This window comes from Argopecten irradians, chromosome 1 (assembly GCF_041381155.1).
Source record: "Argopecten irradians isolate NY chromosome 1, Ai_NY, whole genome shotgun sequence".
Taxonomy (NCBI): Eukaryota; Metazoa; Mollusca; class Bivalvia; order Pectinida; family Pectinidae; genus Argopecten; species Argopecten irradians.
The window spans coordinates 14,124,923-14,140,060 of NC_091134.1; the positions used below are offsets into that span (position 1 = coordinate 14,124,923).

Genomic DNA, 15,138 nt, shown 5'->3' on the forward strand with positions numbered 1-15,138 from the left:
GTTGTGTGACTAGTGTCCTGTCTCTAATCTCCCTGGGGAGAACCACATTTGTCAAGTTTCATTTGGACCATCTTCTCTTTGTGGTGTTGTTGATTTCTAACCAGTCACCAGAAATGACTTGGTAATTATTTCTTGACCAGTCAGGGGTCAGACAATTGAAGGTGTTGATAGCTTTATTGTGCTGTCCAGTTAGATGACCGCTGTCCAGTGTGGCAGCAGAGGAAGTAAGGGGAGACTACTCTGTAAATTCCTTGTTATCTCTGATGAGTGATATTAGCGTGGTCTAATTCTGTTATCAGAGCAGACTTCTGCTAGTTGTATATAGATATCTTCGCTATAATACTATTTGGGTTTGTTGTTTAGATTGAATCATTTGGAAGACTGTATTACATTGTATAATATGCTCTATTAATAGAGAGCACTTTTACATCAGTCCAGATTTGACACCTTCTATGCTAACAATGCTAGCTTACCAAACCTATATCTTACAAATCAAATTATTTTGGTCCAAGTTTAAAGGTCATTACCTTGACCTCATGAATATGATGGATAACTGTTTAAAATTGATTAATATTTCACCGAACTTTTCATGACTTTTGTAGCCATGTAACAAAGAATACAAAATTCTACCTCTGTTTTGAAAATAAGTGATAGAGAAAGCAACCAAAAAGAATCTAACCAGTCATTAAAAAAAGTTTGTGTTGCCCGTATGAATTATGATTAATGAGTATGTTAGCTTTTGTGCGTATGTCCCCTATAATATCTGCTGTATCACCTCCTGACGAAGCCCTGTTACTTACCCCTCTACCTTTGTCATGGTGATCTGTTAATTAAGAGGAGAAATGTCATCCCAAGTATACCAGAAAATGTCCGTAATCATTTTGAAAAATCTCAAATTTCTTCAGGCATAACCAGGAAGCCATGTTTTGTGAAAGAAACTCTCCGATTTCTATATTACGGAGAAGGACCTTGTGGTGAGGCTGTCTTCTAGTTGGTTAATTGGTTTATTTATATTCAGTCGAAGAGGCGTTAAATTGAGCAGCATTTAATGATAAATCAAATATGAAATATGGGTCTAGATTTCAGATCTTGTAAAATGGTCATTTTAATATATTAGAGGTCATGTATCTAGATTCTAATCATTGGGAAATATGAAATGAGAATTAATGAGAAAGTTAGAAAAATTGTCATATCACGCATCTGTCATCAGTAGAAGGATTGGAGCGTTTTACTTGATGGGTCAGAATGTTGTTCTTTGTTACTTGGTATTTTGGTCTGTTGGTGAATCGGCCACAGTTTTGTGAGGTTGCTGCCTAAAGTTGTGGTCAGTCGACTTGGCCATTCAACCCTCTCATAATTGGAAAAAAATTAGACTGAAACTCCATTAATCCCTATGAGATTGTGGTTGAGAAATTGAAGCAAAATGAGGGAGAAATGCAAGCATAATAGGGCAGACTTTATACCTTGTGGTCAAACTAATGTGGAAATCAAAATGGGAGAGACAAGCTGGTATAATAGGGGTAGCCTTGCTACCTGGGCATGCTCATGCAGGTGAAAAATCAGCAGCTGACTAATGAGAATTTGATTTGAGAATTTATGATACTGACCATCACACTGGGCACTGACCAGGAGATTAATGAAGGGTTTAACTGCCCATTTCCTTGTGGACGTTTTGTCATCAAAGTTTCACTATTCAATTAGACTGACCGACTGTGAATATGCATATCCATTACAGACGTTGAATTTGGTTGTGATCAGCAAATGGAGCTCAAATATTTAAAGTTCTTTGGTGTGACATCTGCTGCTGTAGTGCAGCGGATCTTTTTCATTGAGACTCTTGTAGATTAGTGTCACTGTGGTGATAGATTACTGCAACAGAAGTTAGGTAATCTCATTCACATAAACGTTTCTTCTCTGAAGTCTTATTCGCATAAACATTTTGTTCTTTGAGTTAATTTCTAAGGTTTCAGACATTCAATGGTAAAAATAACTCGAAAAGTGTGAGCCTTCTTACATCTGTCATATGGTCAGCTTCTTTTAGGCTCTTATGCGATTAAAAGTCTGTCATCGATAAAAGGTGAAACAGAAGCTTGGTAATCTTATTCTCATCAACTCTTGTGTCTGATATTTGTGTTTAACACTGGTCAAAACACCTATCCTCTCCTTTGATAGTTATTAGACCATTCCAAACTCCTTCAGTTGGATTAATCCAAAATTCCATATAGGGGTATGAATTGATGTGTCCGACAATTCACAATCGGATAAATAAGTCCATCAATCGGAGTTCCAGGGGGATAAAGCCTATTAAAACGGATTACTACATGTTCTCTTCCATAGAGGATATTTATTTCTCTGTCCATCCCGATTTAAATGACATCGGCGTGGAACATTAATGCCGTTGGCGTTGTTACCAACCTGATAGACCTGTATAAAATAATACTGTTTTATGAGAGTCTAGGGGCATGGGACTGGTGATGGACAGGCCATGCTTCTCCGTGTAGGACCTGTTACCGTGGTAACGGTAATGCGGCGGAAGGATTGTGGGAAGGGTTCCACTCTAATGGAGGATTCAAAACATGTTTGTGGTCAGAGTGGCAGCCACAGAAATGATATTGATGTAACTCATTAGAGTTTGATTTGATTGTTGAAACATTACAATACTTTTTAGTAAATGAGTACAAATAGGTGTACTGAATTAAAACACACTCCCTTAAGCTGACTTAAGTTTACTGCCATAGTTATCACATGAAGTTGGCTCTAAATTCTTGCATAATCATTTAGATGTCATATTTGTAATAATAGAAACAACCATTGGGTAAGATTTGTGTCCAATATTCTACTTTGACTTCCAGAGACTTATATCCTCATTCCTATTATTTCATTAAAGGGTATTGGTAACTGAAGATATATCAAACCTTCTGATAGGTAAAGACAATTTACATGTTATCACTTGAATATTGAGTGCCTGAGCATCAATTCTTGGCCTCCACTATCACTCCAAACCTTTCATAGCAGCAAAACTTTGAGCTGATATGGCCAGTAGTCGATAGCATGTCAAAGAGTGCATAAGAGATAGCATTTGTCTGAAGACTTACAGAAGACATCTACTTACCCCAACCAAAGATTGGGGGCTTTTCTCCGACTTGTTAATGGGAAACTGCATGATTGATAAATTAAAAACGGTGTTTGGAAATCATCTTTCGGTGTGCCGTTCTTTAGAAAGCTGCAGGGGACAGTCATTATGTTTTGGATGCGTATTATGGTGTGTGTTGGTGATGTGTTGGCGTTATGATGTGGTCAGAAAGTGATGGCTTTGTGGAGTCAGACGCGGGTCAGCCACGTCAGAAATGATGGGTAGAGCTAGCAGAGGATAATCTGCCTTTTAAGGCTTTCATTGTGTACGTCCATGTTCGCAATCATGAATAGCAAATATCCCGTACTGTGTAACTGTCAGTCACAGAACCCGTCTTTGTTTTTCTTCTGTCTTTCACTCAAATCTTCACTTTTTAATGAACTCAGTGGTTCTGTATAGTTTGGTTTTCAACACATGATAATGTTTAAGCTGATAATCAGAAGCACTTAGGTGATACAGTTTTATCTGGAATATTGAAGCAATTGTATCTTGACATATGATTTACATATAACTGAGACGGTGTATATGTATTCCACCCCTCACTTGGCTTCTGTCCACTGGTGTTATCTTCTATTAAGGAATCAAAAGAGATTTATAAAGAGACATTTTAGTATATCTGGTGTACAATTTATGTGATATGTTGACAGTTTTGGGGAATATTCTTGCCTAAACAGGTTACAGTTGAAGCAAAAATCAATTTATTTTTGTCTCCATTGCTGCCTGGGATGAAACAGTACGCTGAAAGCTGTAGTCTGAGCTGTTTTGACCAATTAAGTTGATAGGTAAAATTATATGCTGCACAGTGTCCTGGTGATGGAAATAACAGCCTTTTAAACATCTCCATTGATATGTAAACATATACCTATAGTGCGTATCATCTAAAACGAACAAAATAAGTGTTTTTACGTCGTCCGTGGTGAATAGATGTGTAAATTGATACCTTTTTGTGCAAAAGTTGGGAAAGACAGAAATAAGTGCTCCTTGAAGAATTTCAGTTGATACATTTAGTTTGTGAAGCCTTGAATGGTCTGGTATAATGTGGTGCAGAAGTTAAGAGCGAAACGAGATCTTGACAGGGTCTATTAAGGGGGATCCTGGTTTCTAATAAATTCAATAGCACCTGATGCATTTATATAACCCTGCTGTTGCCATTACCACATAATAGCTTTATCTGTCAGACAGCCTGTTAGAGTTACCCGCCCTTCAGTTCTGTGGGGGGAAAAGATAGTTGGTGTAATTCAATTTGTGGTGTGTCTGATCTGTGCGTTGTTTGTCATCCTAAATTGACCTGTCCTGAAGGTAATGAATATTCATTCTGTCGAAGAGAAACCAACCAATGAGATTAACTTTGAGGAATATTAGCCTCTCTTCAAGTTTGATATTAGTAAGAAATATTTTGATATGATTTCTCAAAGAATCCCATAAAAACTTAATTGGATTCCTCAGAGTTACTTTCCTTGGATAGAGTAAGTTCCCTTGGATGGAATTATTTCCCTCAGAAATGTTGAGTATCCTTAGATCAAGAGTTAATTTCCTTGAATAGAGTTAGTTCCCTTTGATTGAGTTAGTTCCCTTAGATGTTGTTGTTGACAATCGAAACACTTCTGTAGGTTTTCACAATCTTCACAAGAATTTACGGATAAGAGACAGACACACTTAAGGATTGCTTTTCCTCTAAATAAAAGATAATCTTACTGTCAATTTTACAAGTTATGAAGCATTTCAGCTGCTGCAGTATTATCCATTAAACTGAGGGAAAGATAGAAAACATTGATTGTCAATATTAATAAGTGTCTGTTATAACTTGTCAGCCATTTAATGTTGCTGCCTCCTGATAAAATGAAGCGTTAAAAGCATTCAACTTCAGTACTACATTACCCAGTAGTTGTATCTCTATCGCGGATAATGCCGTTCTCTCTTTAATTCGTAGATTAATTATTGGCAACAAGTATTCCAAAGCCGTTATGATTTATATTTGTAACTGAATAAAGATTATGATTTATATTTGTAACTGAATAAAGATTAATGCAGACGACAGACAGGAAGTTGTCTATCTTTTGTTGTGTGAGAAGCACGTCAAATCGGTGATCATTAAGTATTTTTTATTATTGGCCATACAAATAACAAGAATTTTGTTACACAAACAGTTCAGAACAAATTCTAGTCAGGTTTTTTCATGTACACTGAATATCAACATTGTTATTTCTGTCTTTTCTTCCCTCTATCGTTGCTATAGCATGGCAGGGGACTTGTTCAGGGTTGTTATCGTTTCATAGAGGTTACGATAGATCATCCGGAATTGTCTACAATAATACAAAATGACATTTTCCAATGCGGAAATTTCAAACAAGAATATAGAATTGAATTCCCCAATCAAATTACTGTTGATAGTGTTTTATCAGATCGCAATGAGAATCTGGTGAAGCAGTGGTACATATTCTTCCGACAGAAAATCTATATTCTTTGTTTCAGACTCCTGTTAAACTAATCGTACTTTTCTATGAAAACTATTTTGACAGAATCGGCTCTACTTTTTTCATTTTTTTTCCAGTCCATTGATTAAGAGTTACTCCCAAATCTCACTGAAATCAATAGATATGCCTTTTCTTATATAATTCCCGAAATTCAATTTTGCTTTTGGAAATTGAAGCCTGTTTTATTTTGCACCGCAGCGTTGGGATTCAGTAGATACAGTGTGGCAATTCATCACTTTAATTTCTGTCTGACGGGCCAGTCTCTCTGTGATACAAGTTCTGACATATCTATGAATTTCAGTTGCTACTATAAACTATCAAATTACCCAGTATTGAAACAATTGGAGAACCAAAGGGGAAAACAAAGCATAGATACCAATGCCAAGACCTACCAGGTAATAAAGGCATTGCTTTAATAAGTTGAGAAAATAAAGGTGACCACATTAAGACATTGTACAAAATGTCCACAAAGCAAACCGCAGTACAAACAAGATAATGAAACTATATACCGTGATATGCATATGTCTACTCTGCATTTATTGAAGATTTGAATTTAATGCAACTGAACTTTAGGATGTTAGGAGTTTAGGATGAATAAAGGGACATTGGGTGCATAGTTGGTTGAACATGGTAACAAAATATTACAATCGACTTTAGTTGTAGATGATTTTGTGTATTTCTTTGCAATTTTGAAACTTTGTTTTCATGTAACAATTTGTGTGTTACAGAATGTCGTGCAGGGTTCTATAAGTGGGAGCTGGGGAACCATGCCTGTAGTAGCTGTCCAGCCCATAGCTTCACCACCGCCCCAAAGTCTGTAGAGTGTACGTGTGACGAAGACTTCTACCGCAGTGAGACAGATCCCAAGAGCATGCCTTGTACACGTAAGTGCACCAAAACATTTTACACAAAGCTATTACGATTTAGTGTGTGAGCCAACATTTTGTTTTGTGACTTTGCCCTGTGCGATGAAATATTAAAAGTATATTAGGAGCTTGAGAGATTTGTAAGGATGTGATAAACAGAATAGGAAAACAAACTTAAACACAATTAAAACTCAAATGCATATGACTTTGTCAAAAGAAATTTATTTCAAAACTTGAATGAATTTGTCTCTGGGTCACATAAAACTGTGGATAGAATAAAAATCGACAGTGAAATGTGTTAACAGTGAAAGTTAATATAACATACATGCATACATGTCATTTGTAAAGGTCAAGGGCAACAATTGGATCACATTGATATATACAGGCAGAACATTATTGTCACCGAACATCTGTATACGTTTTAGTTAAAACATTGATGTGACCGAATAACACACCCTGCGGTAAGTGCAGTGTTGTGGTATATATGTAACATTTGATTACCTAAACCCCCTGCGACATTGTACATCCATTAAATCGTCCGGTTTCTAGCTTAATTCGCTGCATTCCATCGTACCATCGGATGGTATTACAAATTCATTGCAGGATTATTTGTGTTTAGTTTGGGAAGAATCTCTTTTGTGTAGATGATTCTGAATGAATCGACTGTCATGGAATTTGTTAGCTTAATGGCTTGTCTTTATGGAAGGCCAATGACAAAATATCGTTGATTTGGTAATATTGATATGTATGGCTGAACATGTATAATTCATGGTGACAATATCTGATATCAGAAGTCAGCATCAATCAATTTTAGGTTATGTAAGATTACTCCATGCAATTAGCATTTAATCCTTAGTGACTTTCAATTTTTATTCAACTTCAAAGAGAGGCTTTTATAGAAATGGTTAAAAAAAACCTATAAGATTTCCCCACCTCATATCGTTCATTACCTTGCAAGGAAAATTTGTGATAGGAAGGCTAAGAAAATTGGTATCTTGGAGAAATAGGTTCCTTCTCTCTATAAGGACAATCCCAGAGGCAAGTCTTTTCCTGTATGTGCAATTTAGAACTGGATCAGTTGATGATCATGAAACAGCTATAAGGAATATTCTAAAAAGTCACAAAACTGTTACATGTACTTTTCACTGTTTGTCACCTTAACCTTCAGTTAAAAATGAAGAAAAAAAAATTGGTTTAAATTCTTTGGCAAGAACTTAATATGGAGTTGGAGATGAATTGAGTGATAATATACCAAAACGTTTATGATAAGTAAAAAGATGATAAGAAAACGATTATGTGGGAGTCTCTGATGAGGCTTTCCGTGGATTCTATATGATATTTGACCTGCTTTCTTCCCATATCACATTACAGTTTAATTGGTTTGGGGACAGTTTGATGAATGAGGTAATTTTGTAAAAGGGAGCTGGCCATTTATCTGATCCATCAAAATTTGGACGTTTTACCAGACACAAATACAAGATAGCAGGTGCTTGTGTGTTAAATGTCGTCTGGGCTGGCAGTTATATGTTGTCAATATGGTAGTAGTAGGTCTGTAATTATTGGTCACAACAATAATGAAAAGTTTACCGGTATCTAGTATAAAATGAAATATGTGAAAGTGTAAATGTGTGTAAAGATGCATGAATTCATGTAACAGGATGTTTAACTGTTATAACACCTGTGTTAAAGTACACATGATCTCTGACCTCATAGCTCAATGACCTTTGACCTCATAGGGAAAATGGTGTCTTGTGATTATTCTATAGAATGAAGAATGACAGGAAGAAATTTGTGAATATGAAAAAATAAATAAAAACTTTAAACTTGATGTACTAAAGATTGATTTATTCTCCTTTGACTTGCTACTAATTTAGGACATGCCATCGTCTTATTGTAAGGAATTAATTAATGAAAGCAAGAGAATTACACATGTCTATACTTTTTTTTATTACAGAACCGCCTTCAGCTCCACAAAATGTGGCCGTGCGACAATATACCCACAATTCCATCACAGTCACATGGAGTCCTCCGATGTACGACGGTGGGCGCAAAGACGTCATGTACCGCGTCGACTGTCAGCAGTGTGATAGCAGTGTGACCTTCACCCCTGACAAACCCACATTTAACTCTACAAGGTAACTGCTTTATTTTGTTTTGATATCATTGTAAAGGTTAGCTTACAAGGTCATCCCTCTGTCAAGGTTTTTTTCCTATATTTTGTATTGAAGTCAATTTCATCTCAAGGTCATTTTTCTGTCAAGGTCATTTTACCCTGTCAAAACCATGACTAAAAAGTGACGTTTCAATGAAGTCATCAAAACTATTTTTACAAAAGATTCTTCTATCTCTACATTGAATGTTACCATGTTACTTGTAAGAAATATTACGCTGAGTCGTCATAAACCATGAATTATGTTTGTATGACCTTGACCTGCTTGGCAATTAAGCCTCACTGGTATGGATATGTTGGCTTAGAGACTCTTTGTCGTCATTTGACACATTCGTACAGAGACGTTAAAAAGTCTCCAAATTTTCGATTCCGTGATGGAGAAGCTGTAGTACGTGGAGCCTGCATTCCCAGTAACAAATGATATCATAGACACAGCTTCATTGTCGATGCAAAAACTCTGCAGACTGTCTTGTCAATGTCGTTGTGTGTATAACTATTTGTATTTGTGACAAGATCAATTAGGGTTATAGCATTGAAGATGGAGAGAGTCTGTAGGTGGAGGTTGTGTATGGAGGTCGGATCCAAGATATGGAAAGGGCCCCTATGATGAAACAATAGATTGATATAATGGTAGTCGCTATGATACTGTATAGAAGAAAATGGTTTTCTTGTTGAAAATTATCATCCTTAAACAAGAAGATATATGTATAAAATTTGTTGTACACGTTTTCATATTGTTCTTTTAAGTGTTAATTACAATATATCAAGCTGCAAAATAATTTGAAAAAAAATTAAATGAGGAAAGAATATACACAGAATATTTTTCCCACTGTACAATCATCCAATAAACCATGGTTCTTATGCTGTCTTAATTCCGATGATTTTCTATACCCAACAAATGATTAATTTAATTTGATATTCATCAATAATTCAAAGATTTTTGTAACTGCATGTTTCTCGAATGAAATAATCACCATATAAATTTTAACCATTGTGTTGGTTTCAGTGTGATTCTGTCAGGTCTACAATCAAGCACCACATACACCATTCGGATTTACTCAGAAAATGGTGTCACACAAGCTAGTAAAAAACCTGCCCAGTTTGGCGAGGATTCGTCAACCACACTCAGCAGTCGTCCTACAATCGTCAACGTCCACGTTGTATCTGTCGGCGATTCTTATGTGACCATTTCGTGGGAGAAAGCGACGGAGTTGAAGGATACTATACAGGATTACCAAGTGAAGTGGTACCGGCGCTGGAAGGGTGAGGAGAAGACCAACTCCACTAACGTACAAAACTACACATTCCGTAATCTACACCGGGATACAGAGTACAGCTTCCAGGTAAGACAGTTTCTAGCTGGTTCAGCTTGTGTTATTTCATTGACATATAAGGACATCATAAGGTTATGTGATAGAGGACAACTGAAAGTTTCTAGACAAAAAAATCCATCAATTTACAGTCTGTACCAGACCAAGTCTTGAAGTGCTCAATGCCTCTAAATCACGGCCCAGGTATGGGAGAGAATGTTGCAACCACTCCATTCATTGCTTATAGGAACTTTTCAATATCAACGAAGATATTGTTGCTATGGAACTACAAATTTCAATATATAACAAAAGCATGGTTACGTCAGAGAAACATCTTGACATTGGATATTTCAAACCGTTTTGTCCCATAGAAATAAACATCTAAACATAAATCCTATGTTTCTATGTCCACAATAGTTAAATAACATTCCAACAGGCTAAACCTAAAAATTCAGACTCTACCAACAGTTTGTTTTTACACAATTAGATAGTATCAGACCAATGTGATTATCCATTGAACAAGTTTATTGTGATTTATTGATTCAGTGCGAAAAATTTGATTGCCAAAAACAATTATATGAAGAGTAGTTTTGCAATCAACATCTTTCTAAAATACATTTTCTAACGGTTGTGTATTTGAATGGCTTTGTTTGGCTTCCCTAAAGCCTATTTGTTTGTGAGGGTATTATATTGAAGTTGATTACGCATCAGTTTAGATTTGAGATATTTCCAACAGATACTGATAGATTAGAACTGCATGAAACTAAATACCGTGGAAAATGGATGCTGTCTAGAGTGGTTGATGAATCTGTTTGTTTTTGTAGAAACATTTAAACAATTTTTTTTGCATACTGCCTCATAATCTAATATCTCTGAGCTGTTATGAAAGCTGGCAGAGAAGGAAAATCCCGAGACAAATCATAGTTAACTTAATTAGAATGTGATAGAACTCTCCGTGCATATTTATATATCCCTAAACATTTCTAATATTGAATTTAAAAAAAGGGGTTTTATGAAGAAGAAAAAAATCTCACTGATTGCTGTTGTATGTATGATATATGTGTTCTAATGAATCATTATGATGGAGCATCATTTCAAAAAGATCTTGTCAGGAGCTATTTCGTATTCTCGTTCATCTCTAAAAACCTGAAATAACTTACGTACACTTTGTGCAGAAGCCTTTTAAATAAGATTTTAATGTAAATGTAATGCAGTTATCTCCCTTGTTGCTACCTTAATGTAAATTTAATTGAGGGAGCTCTCTCATTAGAAATCTAAGCCCAGTGAAGTGGCTGCAAATAGAGCAATTTCCTATTGACAAAATTGAGATCTCTACACCATCTCATATATATTAATGTCTTTTTCTGCCCTGCATTTCCTTCACTGAAATAAAGATTTCTACATCTATCGTTCATATAAAGCTTAGACATACACAAGTATTTCCTCACTTTACAATTATAAGCTTGTATATGATATATACAATTATCTTCCCTAATCAAGACAATTGAGATACATATTGAATTCTTATGTTTTGGATATGAAATGATAACCAGTTCATTGGTGATAACTTGAAGAGTACTCTCCCTTTGATATGGAGTTATCTTTCTTAGTGTGAAGGTTGAAGTACCCTTTTAATTAAAGACAACACTCTCTAAACCTTCACCTTAACTCTTTACTTCCCTTTGGCCTCATTCTGACGCCCAAAAGCTTCTTTCTTTTCCCTTGAAATTATGATAGAACAATTATTGAAGATGATATAAAACTATTCTAGCTACCTTATTATAAGTTTATTTTATAGATTTTCATTTCAAATTTATTAAATTCACCTTGAGTTTATCATGTTAAAATATGCCCTATAAGCAAACAGTTGACTCGTTTACAGGGCTGCTATAATATACAATAATTACCATTGTTGTTTGGCTTTAATGACTTGGATTATTGATATGCTATGTAACGCTACAATACAACTACATTACTGACCTTAGATATGATCGTACCCTGTACAAGGATGTAGTATCGATTGTCCTCCAAGTTACAAATTTCAAACAAAGATTAAATAATTACTGGGTTAAGCCATCCATCATCTGAATAACAGAAGGTAGGGAAGGGAATTGAGAGCTGGCTGCTATCTGTGTGTGTGTGAGGGAATTATGGGGAGGTCTTCTGATGGCCTAGGCTTCGGGGATACTATCTGTAAAGGATCATAACTCATATATGAAAAATGGCCATCTTCTCAGAGAAGTCGCAGACCTATCATATTTCATCTTTCTGAACTTCCACCCTCAATTTATGTTTTGTAACGAGTTTCACCAAGTGACATTCATGTGTAGTTCCTGGCTATGTTAACTGGAACCTACATGTGGAATATTTGTTTTGGTAGACCAGCTTTACCAATGTTGTTTTATATTTCATTTTTCTAAAGTTCTGCTCTTAGCTTTTGTAACAAGTTGCTTAAATGCCAAGTGACATACAGTTTAGAATATTTGTTCGGTAGACCAGTTTAAGCCATGTTGGTGCTGAGGGATATGCTGTATAAAAAAGAGATGTGTGATCTATGTTGTTTGGTAGCAATGTGTTTCAGAATTAGACTAGAATTATCCCCATGTTGTGACAAGAGTCCTATTGATTCGGTACTCATGGCTGCCATTTTAGTGTTTTTGATTGGTCATAAAGCGTAGTTGGTGCAGTAGGGTTTGAAATATTTCACCGATGTAGAAGAGACATATATCATGCTATTGTATCGATCTCCTCATACTTGCTGTTTGGCTTGTTAACTTAGACTTTAAAGCAAGGCAAATCTAATTAAATTCTTAAGATGTCTTAACAAATTGTTGAGATCTTTTTTGTCGTTTTGCCGCTTCCTCAAGAACATCTCGTTTTAATTTGTCTTGCCTAACAATGTTGAATTAAGACATAAGATTCAAACGTTTCTTTGAATCAGTAATGTCGGCTAACTAGCCTATCATACGGAAAACCATTCTAACATGTATAAGGTTGAGATGTACTGGGCACATAATTACAGATCACAGGTCTTTTTGCACAGGGTTCATGTCGCCTGTCAGGTTGTAGTTGGCAACGGTATAAGGATAAATCTCTGGACATTTATCATAGTGGTGATCCGAATAAAAGAAGATTTGTTTGTGGGGGTAGATGGTAGTTCTGTTAGAAATAGCATCGTCACTTGTTTTTATGTGCAACTCATTTGAACTCTATGGATAAGTCACATATATGCTGTTTTCAAATTACATGAGCATTAAATCTAGTAATGATTGGACTAACACTAAAAGCAGAGTTCGGAGGGACAGCTTAATTTTTCAAAGAAATTGATCCCTTTTTTTTAAAGACAAATCATGCTGATATGTCTTTTTTTTTTTTAGGAATGTTTGATGGTTTTACATACGCATTGTGACTGGACGCTAAATCAAGCAGCCAGGGGAAATTTGATATTATAATGAAGCATATGGTTTTCCCTGAATTGGATAATAATACGGTTCACAAGACTGACTTTTTGTTGGTTCATGGCAAAACGACGGCTAGACATGAAAACGAGGACAAAAGAAGAAGGCGTGTTATTGGTAGTTATTTATAGCATCACCGAGCCGACACAGAGCTTGCACATTTTGTTTTTACGATTTTCCACACATTATTTACAGCGATTAGACGATAAAACCAATAGATTTTTTGTTTACAATCATTGAAGAATTTTCTAGACGCACAAAGAAATGGAGGTTTAAATTCACAGTTGTCGGAGAGATCGGAAATATTGTTAACCGACAGGAATAAATAAAGGTATTTTGTTAAGAGAATCACTCAGATTCTTTCGAGGTGTCGAGTTTCAAATGTTTTTTGGGCTGATAAGGTTTAGATTTTACCGTTGGCTACCCCAGAAAGGATTGTATGGGAGCAGGTCCCCAATATCTGATTGTGTTTAGTTAATTATTTCTAGCAGGAAACATAATATGTACATTGGGTCAATTCATGCGCTAACCTTACACGAAAATTGATTTTCCCACATATTATCTCTAAAAAATGACACCTCTTTGTTAGCCCTTCTTAGCATTGTGGGTGTTCAGTATGTGTTGTTGGAGAGAAACCTTAAAATGCACCTTCAGAAATCTTGCTAACAATCTGCACCCACGGTTGTTCCTAATTGAATTCTGCACATGCTAGAAGTCTTTGTTGTTCACTTAACTACCAGTGATTCTGAAAATTTTGGAAAAGATAACATCATGTTAAAATCTATCGATTTGATTGAGAAAAAAAAAATACTTTTCAAAAACACCTTACCTTATATTAATTGCATTGCTTTTATAAGCTTCCGGTAATATCTGATAATCAAGATCAGGAAAAATGAACAACTATTTGATTACTCTGTAAATAAATGTGAAGATTTTATAAATGTTTTCATTGACAGAAAAGTATAAAAATCTAATGTGTCGATGCCATATATCTCATCACAAATGATTTGAATCTTCAAATAATACAGGTGCACTTTGACTAGATCGTTCTTTCCTCTCTCGTCTCTTAACTCGATCAAAACCTCCCCAGGAAGTTAACGATACGGATGTGGCCTGTTTGGAATAGTTTAAAATCATGTTTTTTGTAGGGCTTGGTTTAAAATTTTGTTTGGTAGCCAAATAAATTTGGGGTTAGACAGCGCAGTTTGATAACCTGGGTTGCCGATTTGCATGTTCGTAGGTATGCTTGCTGACAAGAAAAACGTGTGCTCTCTCAAACTCCAGCATGCACTGCTGTGTTAACATGCAGTAGTGAAGGGAAATTTCCGTGTTTGAATTCCGCTACTTAATCCAGGGCCTACAATCTCTATCATTACATTAGAATTTATCTGTATGTTCAGGAAGCAAATTAAAAGGGGAAATGGAGTTGTATTAGTGTTAGTATACATAACAGATATTTGGTCTATATAAACATGTGGAATCGTGTGTAAAGTAAGGAAAAGGCTTAGTTTATTGTCTGTGTAACAGAACAGTTCAGTGAAACTCAGACACAAAATGTTTGAAAAGAGGGGGGGGGCTGTCCTGATTAATTGGAGTAGAAAGAATTTGGTTTGTTTCCAATAAATTAGAAAAAATATCTGGAAAATACATTTCGTGTTGAAGCGCCTTGATTTGGATGATGATTCACAAGTTGATTTTACCTATTGAGTTTGACCTTTGGGTCTTGT

At 35.7% G+C, this 15,138-nt stretch overlaps 1 protein-coding gene across 6 annotated transcripts in view; it reads left to right on the forward strand.

The window, feature by feature from the left end:
* The window catches only part of LOC138318491 (ephrin type-A receptor 4-A-like), a 120,171-nt gene that overhangs the window by 82,660 nt on the left and 22,373 nt on the right, over window positions 1-15,138 (forward strand). For all 6 annotated transcript variants that reach the window (XM_069260919.1, XM_069260900.1, XM_069260936.1 and 3 more), the window contains exons 4-6: window positions 6,336-6,491; window positions 8,428-8,608; window positions 9,650-9,986. In XM_069260919.1, the coding sequence (XP_069117020.1) occupies window positions 6,336-6,491; window positions 8,428-8,608; window positions 9,650-9,986 (674 nt within the window). The remainder of the gene's footprint in view (window positions 1-6,335; window positions 6,492-8,427; window positions 8,609-9,649; window positions 9,987-15,138) is intronic.